General features: G+C 44.0%; 1 protein-coding gene across 1 annotated transcript in view; it reads left to right on the plus strand.

Moving 5' to 3' along the window:
* Nucleotides 1–15,870, plus strand: part of LOC139407283 (otoferlin-like) — a 126,012-nt gene that overhangs the window by 39,700 nt on the left and 70,442 nt on the right. Inside the window, exons 4-5 of the mRNA XM_071150925.1 lie at nucleotides 3,699–3,798; nucleotides 4,786–4,988. Coding sequence (XP_071007026.1) covers nucleotides 3,699–3,798; nucleotides 4,786–4,988 — 303 coding nt within the window. The remainder of the gene's footprint in view (nucleotides 1–3,698; nucleotides 3,799–4,785; nucleotides 4,989–15,870) is intronic.

Below are 15,870 nucleotides of genomic sequence, written 5' to 3' on the forward strand. Positions count from 1 at the left end.
TGCCAGGCTGTAATGCCATTGACTGGTTGCCCTTCCAGATTCGTCAGTGTGGCTTCTAGTGTGTGTAGTTGGGCTCCCAGTGGATGTGTGTGTGTGTGTGTGCGTGTGTGTATTAAGGTTGTTTGGTTGTATGATCATTAGGCATGTGGCAGGAGCAACCTAATGGATTCCAATATACTGTGTTTGTGATGTGTGACTTGGGTGGGGGGCTATATAAATTATTCACATCCTCTGTAATTCTCTGACTGAATACCACGTTTCACTCCCACTTGAAATGAACAGCGAATTCCATTTGCTCGTAAATTATTTGTGTACTATCTATGAAGGCCTTACAAACATTTGGAGTTGATGTAGAAAGCAGCTGCCTCTTGTGCCAAAGGTTGCATGTTCAAATCCAGTGATATATTATTTTTTGGAGATTTTTAGTTTAAGCCCATCCCAAACCTTAACCCTTCAGAGTTAATGACAAACCTTGAGATTTCTGAGTTGATGCCTAAACTTAACTTCGAAATTTGACGTTTGGAACAACTTCGAAATTTGAGAAACATAGATGAATGTCTAATTCTGACGTGAGACTTTGTTGTAAATGCACTATGAAGGCTTAATTAAGCCTTTATAGCTGTTGCTCATACAGAGTGAAACCCATAGTTTTTGCCCCTTTTTTGTGGCGTCCAATTGGTAGTTACAGTCTTGTCTCATCACTGCAACTCCCATACGGACGTGGGAGAGGCGAAGGTCAAGAGCTGTGCGTCCCCCAAAACACAACCCAACCGCACTGCTTCTTGACATATTGCCCACTTAACCCAGAAGCACCAATGTGTCGGAGGAAACGCTGTACATACGCCACAGGAGTCGCTAGCGTGCGACGGGACAAGGACATCCCTGCCGGCCAAACCCTCCCCTAACCCAGACAACGCCCCATGGGTTTCCCGGTCACGGCCGGCTGTGACAGAGCCTGGACTCGAACGCAGAATCTCTAGTGGCTCAGCTAGCATTGTGATCCAGTGCCTTAGACCACTGCGCCACTTGGGAGGCCTTGAAACCCATATCTCTCTAAGCAGTCTGGTACGTGCTGAGACTCAGGGCTGTTACAGAATTGGAATTATCTCCCAACTTAGGTATTTTGGAGGCTTTTGTTTCAATCCAAAGCAATTAAATACAAGTAAAACATTCATATACAGTGCCTTGCAAAATAATTCATCCCCTTGGCATTTTTCCTATTTTGTAATTTAAATGGAGTTTTATTTGGATTTCTTGTAAGGACATACACAAAAAGTGAAAAAAAAGAAACAAAAAAAAAAGTGTTGCGTGCATATGTATTCACCCACTTTGCTATGAAGCCCCTAAATAAGATCTGGTGCAACCAATTACCTTCACATAAGTCACATAATTAGTTAAAGTCTATCTGTGTGCAATCTAAGTGGCACATGATCTGTCACATGATCTCATATATACACCTGTTCTGAAAGGCCCTAGAGTCTACAACACCACTATGCAAGGGGAATCACCAAGCAAGCGGCACCATGAAGACCAAGGAGCTCTCCAAACAGGTCAGGGACAAAGTTGTGGAGAAGTACAGATCAGGGTTGGGTTATAAAAACATATCCGAAACTTTGAACATCCCACGGAGCACCATTAAATACATGATTAAAAAATGGAAAGAATATGGCACCACAACAAACCTGCCAAGAGAGGGCCGCCCAGCAAAACTCATGAACCAGGCCAGGAGGGTGTTAATCAGAGAGGCAACAAAGAGACCAGAGATAACCCTGAAGGAGCTGCAAATATCCACAGTGGAGATTGCAGTATCTGTCCATAGGACCACTTTAAGCCGTACACTCCACAGAGCTTGGCTTTACGGAAGAGTGGCCAGAAAAAAAGCCAGTGCTTAAAGAAAAAAATAAGAAACACTTTTGGCGTTTGCAAAAAGGCATGTGGGAGACTCCCCAAACATATGGAAGAAGGTACTCTGGTCAAATGAGACTAAAATTGAGCTTTTTGGCCATCAAGGAAAACGCTATGTCTGGCGCAAACCCAACACCTCTCATCACTGCCAGAACCTCATCCCCACAGTAAAACATGGTGGTGGCAGCATCATGCTGTGGGGATGTTTTTCTTCGGCAGGGACTGGGAAACGGGTCAGAATTGAAGGAATGCTGGATGGCGCTAAATACAGGGAAATTCTTGAGGGAAATCTGTTTCAGTCTTCCAGAGATTTGAGACTGGGACGGAGGTTCACCTTCCAGCAGGACAATGCCCTAAGCATACTGTTAAAGCAACACTTGAGTGGTTTAAGGGGAAACGTTTAAATGTCTTGGAATGGCCTAGTCACAGCCCAGACCTCAATCAAATTTAGAATCTGTGGTATGACTTAAAATTGCTGTACATCAGTGGAACCCATCCATCTTGAAGGAGCTGGAGCAGTTTTGCCTTGAAGAATGGAAAAATCCCAGTGGCTAGATGTGTCAAGCTTATAGAGACATACCCCAAGAGACTTGCAGCTGTAGTTGCTGCAAAAGATGGCACTACAAAGAATTTACTTTGGGGGGGTGACTTGCATGCTCAAGTTTTTAGTTTTTTGGTTTTCTTTCTTGTTTGTTTCACAATAATAATAAAAAATGTATCTTCAAAGTGATAGGCTTGTTGTGTAAATCAAATGATAGAACCCCCCCAAAAAATATATTTTAATTCCAGGTTGTAAGGCAATAAAATAGGAAAAATGCCAAGGGGGGTGAATACTTTCGCAAGCCACTGTATATTTCTGGAAACTTTGCTTATAGACAGGAAGTTAAAAACCTAAAGTTAGTGTGCTATGGGAATAAATCACTGAAGTTTTCTTAGACACTTTGTTAAAAAAGCTTTTTTTGGGAACAGCGAAAGCAGCTAATGAGAAAACAATATGGATATAATTGTTTGGTGTTGGTATGTTGGGGGAGGGTTGAATGCAACTCAACTTCACAAATTCCTCGCTGGCCAAAGGTTGGTGTGGTGTGTATATATATATATCTCTCTCAGTAGCTCTGTAGCTGAGATTTAATAGTAGCCGATTACTCATAGTCTGCCAGTCTTTACTGGTTAGTTGCTGTAGCGGGTTGCGACAATGACACACTATCCCTGCCTGTCAGAGCCAATCTCCATCACTCTGCCCACACACACACATGCACGTGCGCGTATACACAAACACACACACACAAACACAGCCACTTGCCTACACACCATGCAGGCAGAGGGAGAAGAGACAGGAGCCAGAGACAAAAGACTGAAATAGACAGAAAGACTTAAGGTGGATGGTAGAGACATACTGTATGGGATTATGAGATAGTCAACCAGAAGGTGGAGAGAGAGAGAGAACATAGAGGGGAGGAAGAGGAAGATGGTGCAAGCTGTGTGAGGACAACACTATCACACTGATTCAATGTAACCCACCAAAACCCACTGTTAAAGAGGTTAAAGAGATTAAGGCTCATTCTATGTGCAGTGCACTGTCCATTTCTGTCTGTCTGTTCCTGTGATCCACTAAACTTTCTGAGATTCTCTGTGACCCATCAAACAGACTATACCAATGTTTCTAGCTAAGACACAGCCCTGCATCATGACCTGCTGGGGGAGGATCTATAGCGTCGATCAACTAATGGGTTCTAACCCACTATCCCACTATAGTTTGATTGTTTATGGTTTTTGTGATTTTGTTGTTCCAGAGTCATTGGAACCTTCCGGATGGTTCTACAGAAGGTGGCGGAGGAGGGGCAGCTGGAGGTGACAGACACACTCATCGATGACAACAACACCGCCATACGGGTAAGCCCCAGCACTGGTCCCAGATCAGTCTACAGGTCTTCATCCATAAGAGTGGGAATCCTCCATACTGGTCCATGGACAGCACACATGTATTTACAGTATATACCGCAGACACACAGATAAACAGATATGTATTTTATGGAGCTCAGATGAGTACTGATCCAATAGCCATATATTCAGAGGATATTGTTTAAGGGAATGAAAAAGAGAGTCAGCTGGAGGGAGCAAGGGATGGAGAGATCAAGGGAGATATAGAAAGGGGGGATAGAGAAACGACTATAAAGAGTGTGAGAGCTCATCTGTATAAATTACCCCAGGGCTTAGGAGAATGGTGTTAGTGGAGCTGTGAATGCTGACTCTGTTATTGAGATGATATCACACATAGTAACCAGAATGACCTGGTGGGTACTCACACTCATTATACCTGATGGCTGTCGAAAGGTTGGTTATGAAATGATTGCATCTGAGCTCCTAGAGTGTGCGGCTCTCCACACACACACACACACACACACACACACACACACACACACACACACACACACACACACACACACACACACACACACACACCTCTCAGCCCCTCTGCACCCCTCTCTGTCCCTGATGAGGGAGAGGAGGAAAACATCCGGCAGACTCTCACCTGAGTTCTAACTAAGCAGAAGTGTTTTTATAGCCTCCCACTGAAGGATCCAGGGTTACCATGGTAACACCTTTAACTTTACTGGCTCTGCAGTGATTTACTGGCTTCCGGGAGGTCGCAGGGCAGAGAGAGCGAGATAGGGAGAGAGAGGTGGAAAGGGGAACATTGTTTGTTTATTTCCCTCCTCAGTCTTTGTCAGTGAAATAAATGGCTTGGTTTGTAGTAAAGGCAGTTGCTGTCAAAACAAATTCCAATGCCACAGTTCCTTGTCGTGTATTCACTTGATGAGAAATCTGTGTGTTTCTAGTTTGTTTTGACTAATTCATTGGTCGGCTATTCCATTCCAGACTAGTGTTACCGTAGACATCAAGTACACGACCATGGATGGGACAGTGGGGGTGTGGAGCGATGGGGAATTCCTGGACATTCCGGGCGACCCAGAGGGAACGTTCCAGTTTGAGACAGACAGCCTGCTTTCCGGACACAGCCATGGATCAGGATCAGGAGTGTCTCCTGGACGATCCATCCACGGAATTCCCACTTTCAGGAAGTGAGTCGACAACTCCATTAATATAGCTGAAACATTTTCTTATTTTTATTTCACCTTTATTTAACCAGGTAGGCTAGTTGAGAACAAGTTCTCATTTACAACTGTATCCTGACCGAGATAAAGCAAAGCAGTGCGACAAAAACAACAGCACAGAGTTACACATAAACAAACGTACAGTCAGTAACACAATAGAAAAATCTATGTACAGTGTGTGCAAATGTGGAAGATTAGGGAGGTAAGGCAATAAATAGGCCATAGTGTCACGGTTTTCTGTATGTGAAGGAGAGTCGGACCAAAATGCGGCGTGTAGATTGCGATCCATGTTTAATAAACACACTAAACACATACACTACCAAAACAATAAACGTAACGAAAACCGAAACAGCCTATACTTGTGTAAACTAACACAGAACAAGGACATCAGGACACTAAGGACAATCACCCACAAAACCCAACACCAAACAGGCTACCTAAATATGGTTCCCAATCAGAGACAACGACGAACACCTGCCTCTGATTGAGAACCATATCAGGCCAAACATAGAACTAGACAAACTAGACATGTAACATAGAATGCCCACCCAGCTCACACCCTGACCAACCAAAACATAGAAACATACAAAGCAAACTATGGTCAGGGTGTGACACATAGTGGCAAAATAATTACAATTTAGTGATAGATGTGCAGATGGTGATGTGCAAGTAGAGATACTGGGGTGCAAAAGAGCAAAAAATAAATAACAATATGGTGATGAGGTAGTTGGGTGTGCTATTTACAGATGGGCTGTGTACAGGGACAGTAAGCTGATCTAACAGCTGATGCTTCAAGTTCATTCCAGTCAATTCATTCCAGTCATTGGCAGCAGAGAACTGGAAGGAAAGGCAGGCGAAGAGGTGTTGGCTTTGGGGATGACCAGTGAAATATACCTGCTGGAGCGTGTGCTACGGTGGGTGTAGCTATGGTGACCAGTGAGCTGAGATAAGGGGGTGCTTTACCTAGCAAAGATTTATAGATGACCTGGAGCCAGTGGGTTTGGCGACGAATATGCAGCGAAGACCAGCCAACGAGAGCATACAGGTCGCAGTGGTGAGTAGTATATGGGACTTTGGTGACAAAACGGATTGCACTGTGATAGACTACATCCAATTTGCTGAGTAGAGTGTTGGAGGCTATTTTGTAAATGACATCGCCGAAGTCAAGGATCGGTAGGATAGTCAGTTTTACGAGTGTATGTTTGGTAGCATGATTGAAGGAGGCTTTGTTACGAAATAGGAAGCCGATTCCAGATTTAATTTTGGATTGGAGATGCTTAAAACCTGTTACGGCTAGGGGTTCCGCTAGCGGAATGTTTCGACAACATCTGGTGAAATTGCAGAGCGCGAAAAAAATAAAAATAAAAATTGAAATATTTAGCTTTGATATAATCACAAGTGCAATACACCAAATTAAAGCTTAACGTCTTGTTAATCTCGCCACCGTGTCAGATTTCAAAAAGGCTTTACGACACAAAACTCAGAAATAACGATATAATTCATGCCTTACCTTTGAAGATCTTCTTCTGTTGGCACTCCAAAATTTCCCATAAACATCACAAATGGTCCTTTTGTTTGATAAATTCCGTCGTAATATCTCCAAAATAAATGGTGCGTTTGATTCAGAAAAACACTGGTTCCAACTCGCCAAACATGACTACAGATGTTCGAATAAGTTACCTGTAAACTTTGTCCAAACATCCTAGCTTCTGGGCCTGATTAGCTGGCAGTTTACTTTGGCCATGCTTTTCATCCGGACGTGAAAATACCGCCCCCTAGCCCAAAGAGGATTTTTTAATGTGAGTCTGGATGGAGAGTTTACAGTCTAACCAGACACCCAGGTATTTGTAGTTGTCCACATATTCTAAGTCAGAACCATCCACAGTAGTGATGCTAGGCGGGCGGGCGGTTGTGGGCAGCAATCGGTTGAAGAGCATGCATTTAGTTTTACTAGCATTTAAGAGCAGTTGGAGGCCACAGAAGGAGTGTTGTATGGCATTGAAGCTCGTTTGGAGGTTTGTTAACACAGTGTCCAAGGAAGGGCCTGATGTATACAGAATGGTGTCGTCTGCGTAGAGGTGGATCAGAGAATCACCAGCAGCAAGAGCGACATCATTGATATATACAGAGAAAAGAGTCGGCCCTAGAATTGAACCCTGTGGCACCCCCATATAGACTGCCAGAGGTCCGGACAACAGGCCCTCTGATTTGACACACTGAACTCTATCTGAGAAGTACTTAATCAGCATCATTATAAATGTGCATGCATCAATGTCATAGCTAGAACCATCTCTTCATCATCAGTAGCCCTTTACACTCGTACTCATATACGGGTTGAAAATTGCAGATTTGGACACTGATAAGTGCCTAAATTGTAACGAGGTGGCTGTACAGTAGCATGCTATAAATGATGTCAGAGCTCAGGCTCTGCGCTTCACGGCTCTGTATGGGTTTTGACTGACAGCTGTTCTGAACATGATAACCGCACGCGACAAGAAGTTGCCCCATCCCTCCGACTAATTTTGAAAGATTAGATGTTGAGGAATATAATGAATACTGCTTTGATGTCATACAAGCAAGACAAATACCCGTCCAAATGTGTACTTCACATTTCCATATCATAAAACTCATAATATACCGTGTCAACGTTCATGATCGCTATGTTTTTTACAAGATGACATGGTGTTTTACCCTGGGTTGTCCTGAACAGAATGAGCCTATGTTTATCTATCGGGGGAAAGGATTTTGCCATTTAACACACACCTCAATGCACACATAACTGTGAAAGATTGTAGTTTATAACTTAGCTAGTCATGTCGGCAAGAGAACAAGCTTTCAAATGATGCCCATATGACCCAGATTGCGATTTATAATGGGCCGTTTTTGAATTGTGTAAACAACCACATTCATTGTGTAAAGGGGGAACGCAGGGTTGTGTTCCAAACAAAACAACTACAAGTGTTCTTGCTCTAGTTCCTCAATGGCACAGCTAGGAGAGCTCAAAAAACACCTTATAGTTGAAGGCTCTTCTTCGAGTCATAAAAGTGCATTGAAATTAATTAGGAACTGTGCACACTTTGGAGAGGTGTGTGGCTACTTGCAAACACCACATAGTCCTCTCACTCAAACCCTTGTCATTGTTGCAGCTACCTCATATTTTCCAAGAATATTCTTATCATGTTACTGAATGTATCCAGACTATTTTCAGATTTCGTTATCAACAATTGCGGTGAAAAGTACAGTAAATGTAAAATCACATAAAATCAACGGTGTTATCTTTTAAGTGCTACCATGGTTATGCATATGCTATCCATATTTCCTCTGTAAGAAACATTTCTATTTAGCCCCATTCATATTGGCCAATTCCCAACAAGGTTTAAAACAATAACAACAACAATAACATCAAAGCGAAGATATCATTATTGTCAGTAAAGTCATTAAATTTACCATTATGCTCAAAATACACCAACACCATAGTTAGAACAATCCTCATCATCATTATCATTCTCATTAATAACAACAAAAGTGAAGACATGATAATCATCAACAATATCATCATCATCTTCACACCATGCATTTAAACATACCTAGACACTCCTTTAGCTGGCACGATACTCTGCCAGTCAGTAGGGAGGGAATGTGTTACAGCAGTATGTTTCAGCCTCCAGACAGTAGTGAGGGAATGTGTTACAGCAGTATGTTTCAGCCTCCAGACTTATTTACATAAATAAGTATTTAGACCCTTTGCTATGAGACTCGAAATTGAGCTCAGATGCATCCTGTTTCCATTGATCATCCTTGATGTTTCTATAACTTGATTGGAGTCCACCTGAAAGCCAGCACAGACCGTCACCGCAGTGAGGCCCCGGTGTTCACACCAGGGGACCAGGTCTGGCTCTCGACCCAAAACCTGCCCCTGCCAGAAGCTGAGGCCGTGGTTTGTGGGGCCATTTAAAGTCCTGAGGAGACTGAACGAGGTTAGTTACAGGTTACAGCTTCCCCCTGATTACCATATTAACCCCTCGTTCCATGTGTCTCTCCTCATGCCGGTGGTGGCTGGCCCTCTCCAGGAGTCTGAGGTGCGGGAGTTTCCTCCGCCCCCTGTGGACATCGAGGGGGCCCCGGCGTATTCCGTTCGCTCCATACCGGATACGAGGCGTCAGGCGGGGGCCTTCAGTACCTCGTGGAGTGGGAGGGGTACAGTCCGGAGGAGAGATGCTGGGTTCCGGTGGAGTTCGTGTTGGACCCGTTACTGCTGCAGGAGTTCCACCGTCGCCATCCAGATCGCCCTGCACCTCGTCCTTTAGGTCGTCCCCGAGGCCGGTGTCGGCGCGCTGCTGGAGCCGCATGTCAAGGGGGGGTACTGTCACGACTCCTGCCGAAATCGGTCCCTCTCCTTATTCGGGCGGCGTTCGGCGGTCGACGTCACTGGTCTACTAGCCATCGACGCTCTACCTTTCATTTTCCATTTGTTTTGTCTTGTTTTTCGCACACCTGGTATATTATCCTCTGTTCCCCCCATGTCTGTGTGTGATATTGTTCGTTCGGTACGTGTGTGACGCTACAGGCTGGTTTTGCGCCGGGTATTGTGTTAATCCGTGTTTTTTTTATTTGTACCCATTTGGGTAATTTGTGCGCTGGATTTTTTCCATTGGCCGGAGTGTTGTGACGCAGTTGCGTCCGGCTGTTTTTCTCTGCCTGAATAAAGTGTGCCTGTTCACTTATCTCTGCTCTCCTGCACCTGACTTCCTTCGACCAGTTGCGCACACTCTGACATGTCTACATAAGGTTCCACACTTTACAGTGCAAAACCCTAGGCATGAGGTCGAAGGAATTGTCAGTAGAGCTCCGAGACAGGATTGTGTTGGGGCACAGATCAGGGAAAGGGTATAACAAATTCCTGCAGCATTGAAGGTCCCCAAGAACTCAGTGGCCTCCACCATTCTTAAATGGAAGAAGTTTAGAACCATCAAGACTCTTTCTGGAGCTGGCTGCCCAGCCAAACTGAGCAATCAGGGGAGAAGGGCCTTGGTCAGGGAGGTGACCAAGAACCCGATGGGCACTCTGACAGAGCTCTAGAGTTCATCTGTGGAGATAGGAGAACCTTCCAGAAGGACAACCATCTCTGCAGCAGTCCATCATTCAGGCCTTTATGGTAGAGTTGCCAGACGGAAGCCACTCCTCAGTAAAAGGCACACGACAGCCCGCTTGGGACCTGAAGAATCTCAGATCATGAGAATCAAGCTTCTCTGGTCTGATGAAACCAAGATTGAACTATTTGGCTGGAATGCCAAGCGTCACGTCTGGAGAAAAACTGGCACCATCCCTACGGTTAAGCATGGTGGTGGCAGCATCATGCTGTGGGGATGTTTTTCAGCAGCAGGGACTGGGAGACTAGTCAAGATCGAGGCAAAGATGAGCGGAGAAAAGAACAGAGAGATCCTTGATGAAAACCCTCTCCAGAGCGCTCAGGACCTCAGACTGGGGTGAAGGTTCACCTTCCAACAGGACAATGACCCTAAGCACATGGCCAAGACAACGCAGGAGTGGCTTAGGGACAAGTCTCTGAATGTCCTTGAATGGCATAGCCAGACCCGGACTTGAACCCGATCAAACATCTCTGGAGAGACTTGAAAATAGCTGTGCAGCAACGCTCCGCATCCAACCTGATAGCTTGAGAGGATCTGCAGAGAAGAATGGGAGAAACTTCCCAAATACAGGTGTGGCAAGCTTGTAGCGTCATACCCAAGAAGACTTATTGCTGTAATCACTGCCAAAGGTGCTTCAACAAAGTACTGAGGAAGGGTCTGAATACTTCTGTAAATGTGATATTTCAGTTTTCTATGTTTAATAAATTAGCTACAATTCTGAAAATGTTTTTTGCTTTGTCATTATGGGGTATTGTGTGTAGATCATTGAGGATAAAAAAACAATTTAATCAATATTAGAATAAGGCTGTAACGTAACAAAATGTGGAAAAAGTCAAGGGGTCTGAATACTTTTCAAAGGCACTGTATATCATGGTATTGTTGAATACTGTTGAAGGAAATTCTAGAGCATGCATTATTTCCCTATAATGCACGGCAGAATTCAATTTCTAGCGGCAAATGTGTTCAATTATAACCATGGTATAAAAGGGATAATCAAATAAAATGCAACTCCATGGAAGGTTATAGTTCCCCTCTCCTTGGAACACACCTTCCGCGTCATTTATTATTTTCCATTGAGCTCATAGCCCTTCAATGATTATCCCTAACATGTAAACAGTTCCAGTGGTGTATTTGATCTATTTGGTCTGTGCATGTACAATGTATAGGGCAAGCCTCCCTCTTATGAGGGAAGTGAGTTCGGAAGACCTGAAAGTATGCATTTTAGAAATGTTTTTCGCATACAAACTTTGTATGCCTGAATCTTATAGCCTTTGCAAAAATAACACGGTCGCTGTGGTAGAACATTTGCTTTGATTAGCGATTATCTACAATTATCAATCGTCTCATCAGGTTGCCTGATTTCAGAGGGTGTTTATGTAAACAGGATTATTTGGGAAATCGTTTTTCTTTCAAAGCATGTAAAATTTTAAACTAACTATTATATTAATCTGACTATCCACAATAATTGTATTTTTGTGTGCATGTAACCATACTCAATGTGGTGTGTTATTGTGTTTTCTGTTGAATAGTGTGTAGGCTAAGACGGTGTAGATAGCATTTATTTTCCTGTTGGCTGGTTTGCCTGGCTAGGTTCCCTAACCCATTATCATAACACAAGTTAAGTGTTTGTGTGTGCGTGCGTGTGTCTATATGTGTGTGTGCGTGTGTGTGTGCGTGTGTGTGTGTGTGTGTGTGTGTGTGTGTGTGTGTGTGTGTGAGTGTATCTGTGTGTGGTTGGGACCATACATCAGCCACTGTATTTGGATGTATTAGAGTGAGTCTCTCACCATGAGAATCTCCATCCTCCTGACTAGACAGTTTGTAGTGGGAGTCAACTGGGCATTACAATGGAATGGGGCTCTGTCTGTGAATCCTCATGAAAATCTATTGAACTGACACATACAGTTATCATCTCCTAGAGTTTAGATGTACTGATTTAGTGGGTTTTGTTGGACGGAACAGAGTTTTTATAGTGTGTCCCCATAGAGCTGATCTGTGGTTTATGAGACCTGTAAAAAAAGAGGAGAAAAGGGAAAGGGAAAGGGGGATACCTAGTCAATCAACTGAAATGTGTCTTCCTCATTTAACGTCCTACGGGATCGGTGCCACCCCCTCACCCCGCGGGACAGTTGAGCTAACGTATGCTAATGTCATTAGCATGACGTTGTAAGTAACAAACAAAAAAATCCAGGACATAAACATATCTGATATGGGCAGAAAGCTTAAAATCTTGTAAATCCAACTGTACTGTCCAATTTACAGTGGCTATTACAGTGAAATAATACCATGCTATTGTTTGAGGAGAGTGCACAATTATGAACTTGAAAATGTATTAATAAATCAATTAAGCACATTTGGGCAGTCTTGATACAACATTTTGAACAGATATGTAATTGTTCATTGGATCAGTCTAAAGCGTGGCACACACACGGCTGCCATCTAGTGGCCAAAATCTAAATCGCTCCTGGGCTGTAAAAATACATTACGGCCTTTCTTTTGCATTTCAAAGATGATGGTACAAAAAAAACGCGCACATACTCCTAACTACCGAGGCAACAAAGAGCTAGTCCTGTCAGTGGTACAGTACAGTACAGTAGCACAGAGGAGAGCTGAGATTTTGTGTGAGAGAGAAGCCCAGTGAACCCACACAGAGTGATGACATACTGATGGAAAACACACACTATAGTACTGGAGGAACAATGATGACCTCATGGAACCACTCTGATGATGTCAATGGGCATTGATGCCATTGTATTAACCTGTCTGGGTTGGTGCTCCTTACAGGGAGGAGAATGAGGAGGAGGACAAAAACAGTGTGAACTCAAGGTACCATATGCTGTTTGGGTTGCAGTGTCTCTCCTCTTTGGGTTGCAGCAGTGCCGTCTTGCATGTTTGAGTGTGCGCGTGTTCATGAGAGAGTGTTTTTTTCAGTGACATGGGAGTAGGACACACACACACACGCACACTAGTACCTTGGAATCAAAGCAATTAATTTGTCCCTGAGACCGCATCGTCTGTCACCCTAAGGCATTATTACATCATAAACTTAATTTATTATCATCTCACGTTCTATGTATGATGACATTTCACCATGATGAAACAGAAGTCATTCCATACCGGCCCTTAAATCTAAATCAACGTCACACCAGAAGGGTCTTTCTATTTCATGTAGAATAATTACAATCACAGGGCTTATTATGTTTTATGATTATGCAATTGCTAAGGGCTAGATGTCCACGGTAAGAGGTCGTGGAATCTGGTGTGCGTGATATTCATTAAGATGGTTGTATTGCCAGGCTAGCATAGGGAACTGTATTAAGATGGTTGTATTGCCAGGCTAGCATAGGGAACTGTATTATGATGGTTGTATTGCCAGGCTAGCATATGGAACTGTATTACGATGGTTTTATTGCCAGGCTAGCATATGGAACTGTATTAAGATGGTTTTCTTACCAGGCTAGGATATGGAACTTTATTATGATGGTTTTATTGCCAGGCTAGGATATGGAACTGTATTAAGATGGTTTTATTACCAGGCTAGCATAGGGAACTGTATTAAGATGTTTTTATTGCCAGGCTAGCATATGGAACTGTATTAAGAGGGTTTTATTACCAGGCTAGCATATGGAACTGTATTAAGAGGGTTTTATTACCAGGCTAGCATAGGGAACTGTATTAAGATGGTTTTATTACCAGGCTAGGATATGGAACTGTATTAAGATGGTCATACCATGGATAATTTAGCGATTTTAAACCCATTGAATAACACATTCATAAATGGCAAAACAGGCAGTGAAAAAAATGTATCATAAGGAATAAGGTTTTGAAGTGTCTGTCCTAAACCTAGGAGAAAGCTCAAGCTCAAGTTATACTTCCAGTCAATAGACTGTTAATTAAGATGTTTTTATTGCTAGAGGAATCTGGTGTGTGGGAGATTCATTAAGATGATTTTATTGCCTACCGTACAATAGATCAGGGGAGAAGCAGAAGGCTAAGAGACATAATCCTAACCTTATTGAGCAGCCAGATTTGGGTCAGAGTTAATGAGAGTTAGAGCCTTGTACAGTACATATCAAACAGAAGATGAAGACTGTGTAGTTTACTGGTGCAACTTAGACCACCCTGTCTGTAATGATAGCATTACATGTGGTTTAAAGGTCATCCCAAATTCCAACATTGGTACAGTTTAGGAAGGACTTCTGTTCTTCTGACATTGGCATAGACAAAGGATAAGAGAGAGATGGAGTTGGTTGGGTGGGTGTGTGTGTGTGTGTGTGTGCGGTCTTCAGGTCTGAGCTACCATGGTAAAGTGATAGATAAGAAACATGAGAAAGGGGTTTCACTGGCCTTTTAATTGCACTGTATCCCATTGATTGCACACACACACACGCGCACGCGCACGCGCACACGCACACGCACACACACACACACACACACACACACACACACACACACACACACACACACACACACACACACACACACACACACACACACACCAGTTTACAATGACATTTGAGTCATTTGGCAGACACTCTTATCTAGAGCTACTTACAGTTAGTGCATTAATCTTAAAATAGCTAAGGAGGTAGTGTGAGGGGGGGTGCTGTCGGATTATGTAAGATACTCTTTGTAGGGTTTCAGAGGTTTTCGGAAGATTGGCAGGGACTCTGCTGTCCTAGCTTCAGGGGGAAGCTTGTTCCACCATTGGACTGCCAGGACAGAATAGAGCTTGGACTGGGCTGAATTGGAACTGGGGTGAAGATAGGGGTGGGAGGGCCAAGAGACCAGATGTGGCAGAATGGAATGCTCGGGTTGGGGTGTAGGGTTTTGAGCATAGCCTGAGGGTAGGGAGGGGCAGTTCCTCTTGCAAGTGACATGGTCTTTTAGTGGATGCAAGCTTCGTCTGGAAGCCTGTGGAGAGTGCAGAGGAGCGTGGTGACATGGGAGAACTTGGGACTGTTGAGCACCAGTTGGGCTGCAGTGTTCTGGAGAAGTTGCAGGGTTTTGATAGCACAAGGTTCCCAAGTGGCGCAGTGGTCTAAGGCCCTGCATCTCAGTATAATAGGTGTCATTACAGTCCCAGGTTAGATCCAGGCTGTATCACATCCCGGACGAGATTGGGAGTCCCGTAGGGCGGTGCATAATTGGCACAGCATCGTCTGGGTTTGGCCTGGGGTAGGCTGTCATTTTAAATGAGAATTTGTTCTTAACTGACTTACCTAGGTAAACAAAGGTTTAATAAAACGTTTAAAATATAAAAAGCAGGAGCCCAGCCAACAGTGAGTTGCACTAGTCCGGACAGGAGATGACAAGTGCCTGGATTAGCACCTGTGTGAGATGGGGTCTAGAATGTTGTAGAGCATGAACCTGCAGGAGCGAGTCACTGCTTTAATGTTTGCAGAGAACAACAGGGTGTTGTCCAGGGTCACGCCAAGGTTCTTTGCACTCTGAGAGGGGGACACCGTGGAGTTGTCAACTGTGATGGAGAGGTCTTGGAGAGGGCAGGCCTTCCCCGGGGGGAAGAGCAGCTCTGTCTTGCCGAGCTTGAGGTGGTGGGCCGACATCCAAGCTGAGATATCTGCCAGGCATGCAGAGATGAGCGCTTTAGCAGTGTGGAGAGCCTCTGTGACACATGCAGAGAAGAGCAGTCTCTGTTGAGTGATCCGTCTTGAAGCTTGACTGGTTAGTGTCAAGAA

Source organism: Oncorhynchus clarkii, chromosome 4 (assembly GCF_045791955.1).
Source record: "Oncorhynchus clarkii lewisi isolate Uvic-CL-2024 chromosome 4, UVic_Ocla_1.0, whole genome shotgun sequence".
Lineage (NCBI taxonomy): Eukaryota > Metazoa > Chordata > Actinopteri > Salmoniformes > Salmonidae > Oncorhynchus > Oncorhynchus clarkii.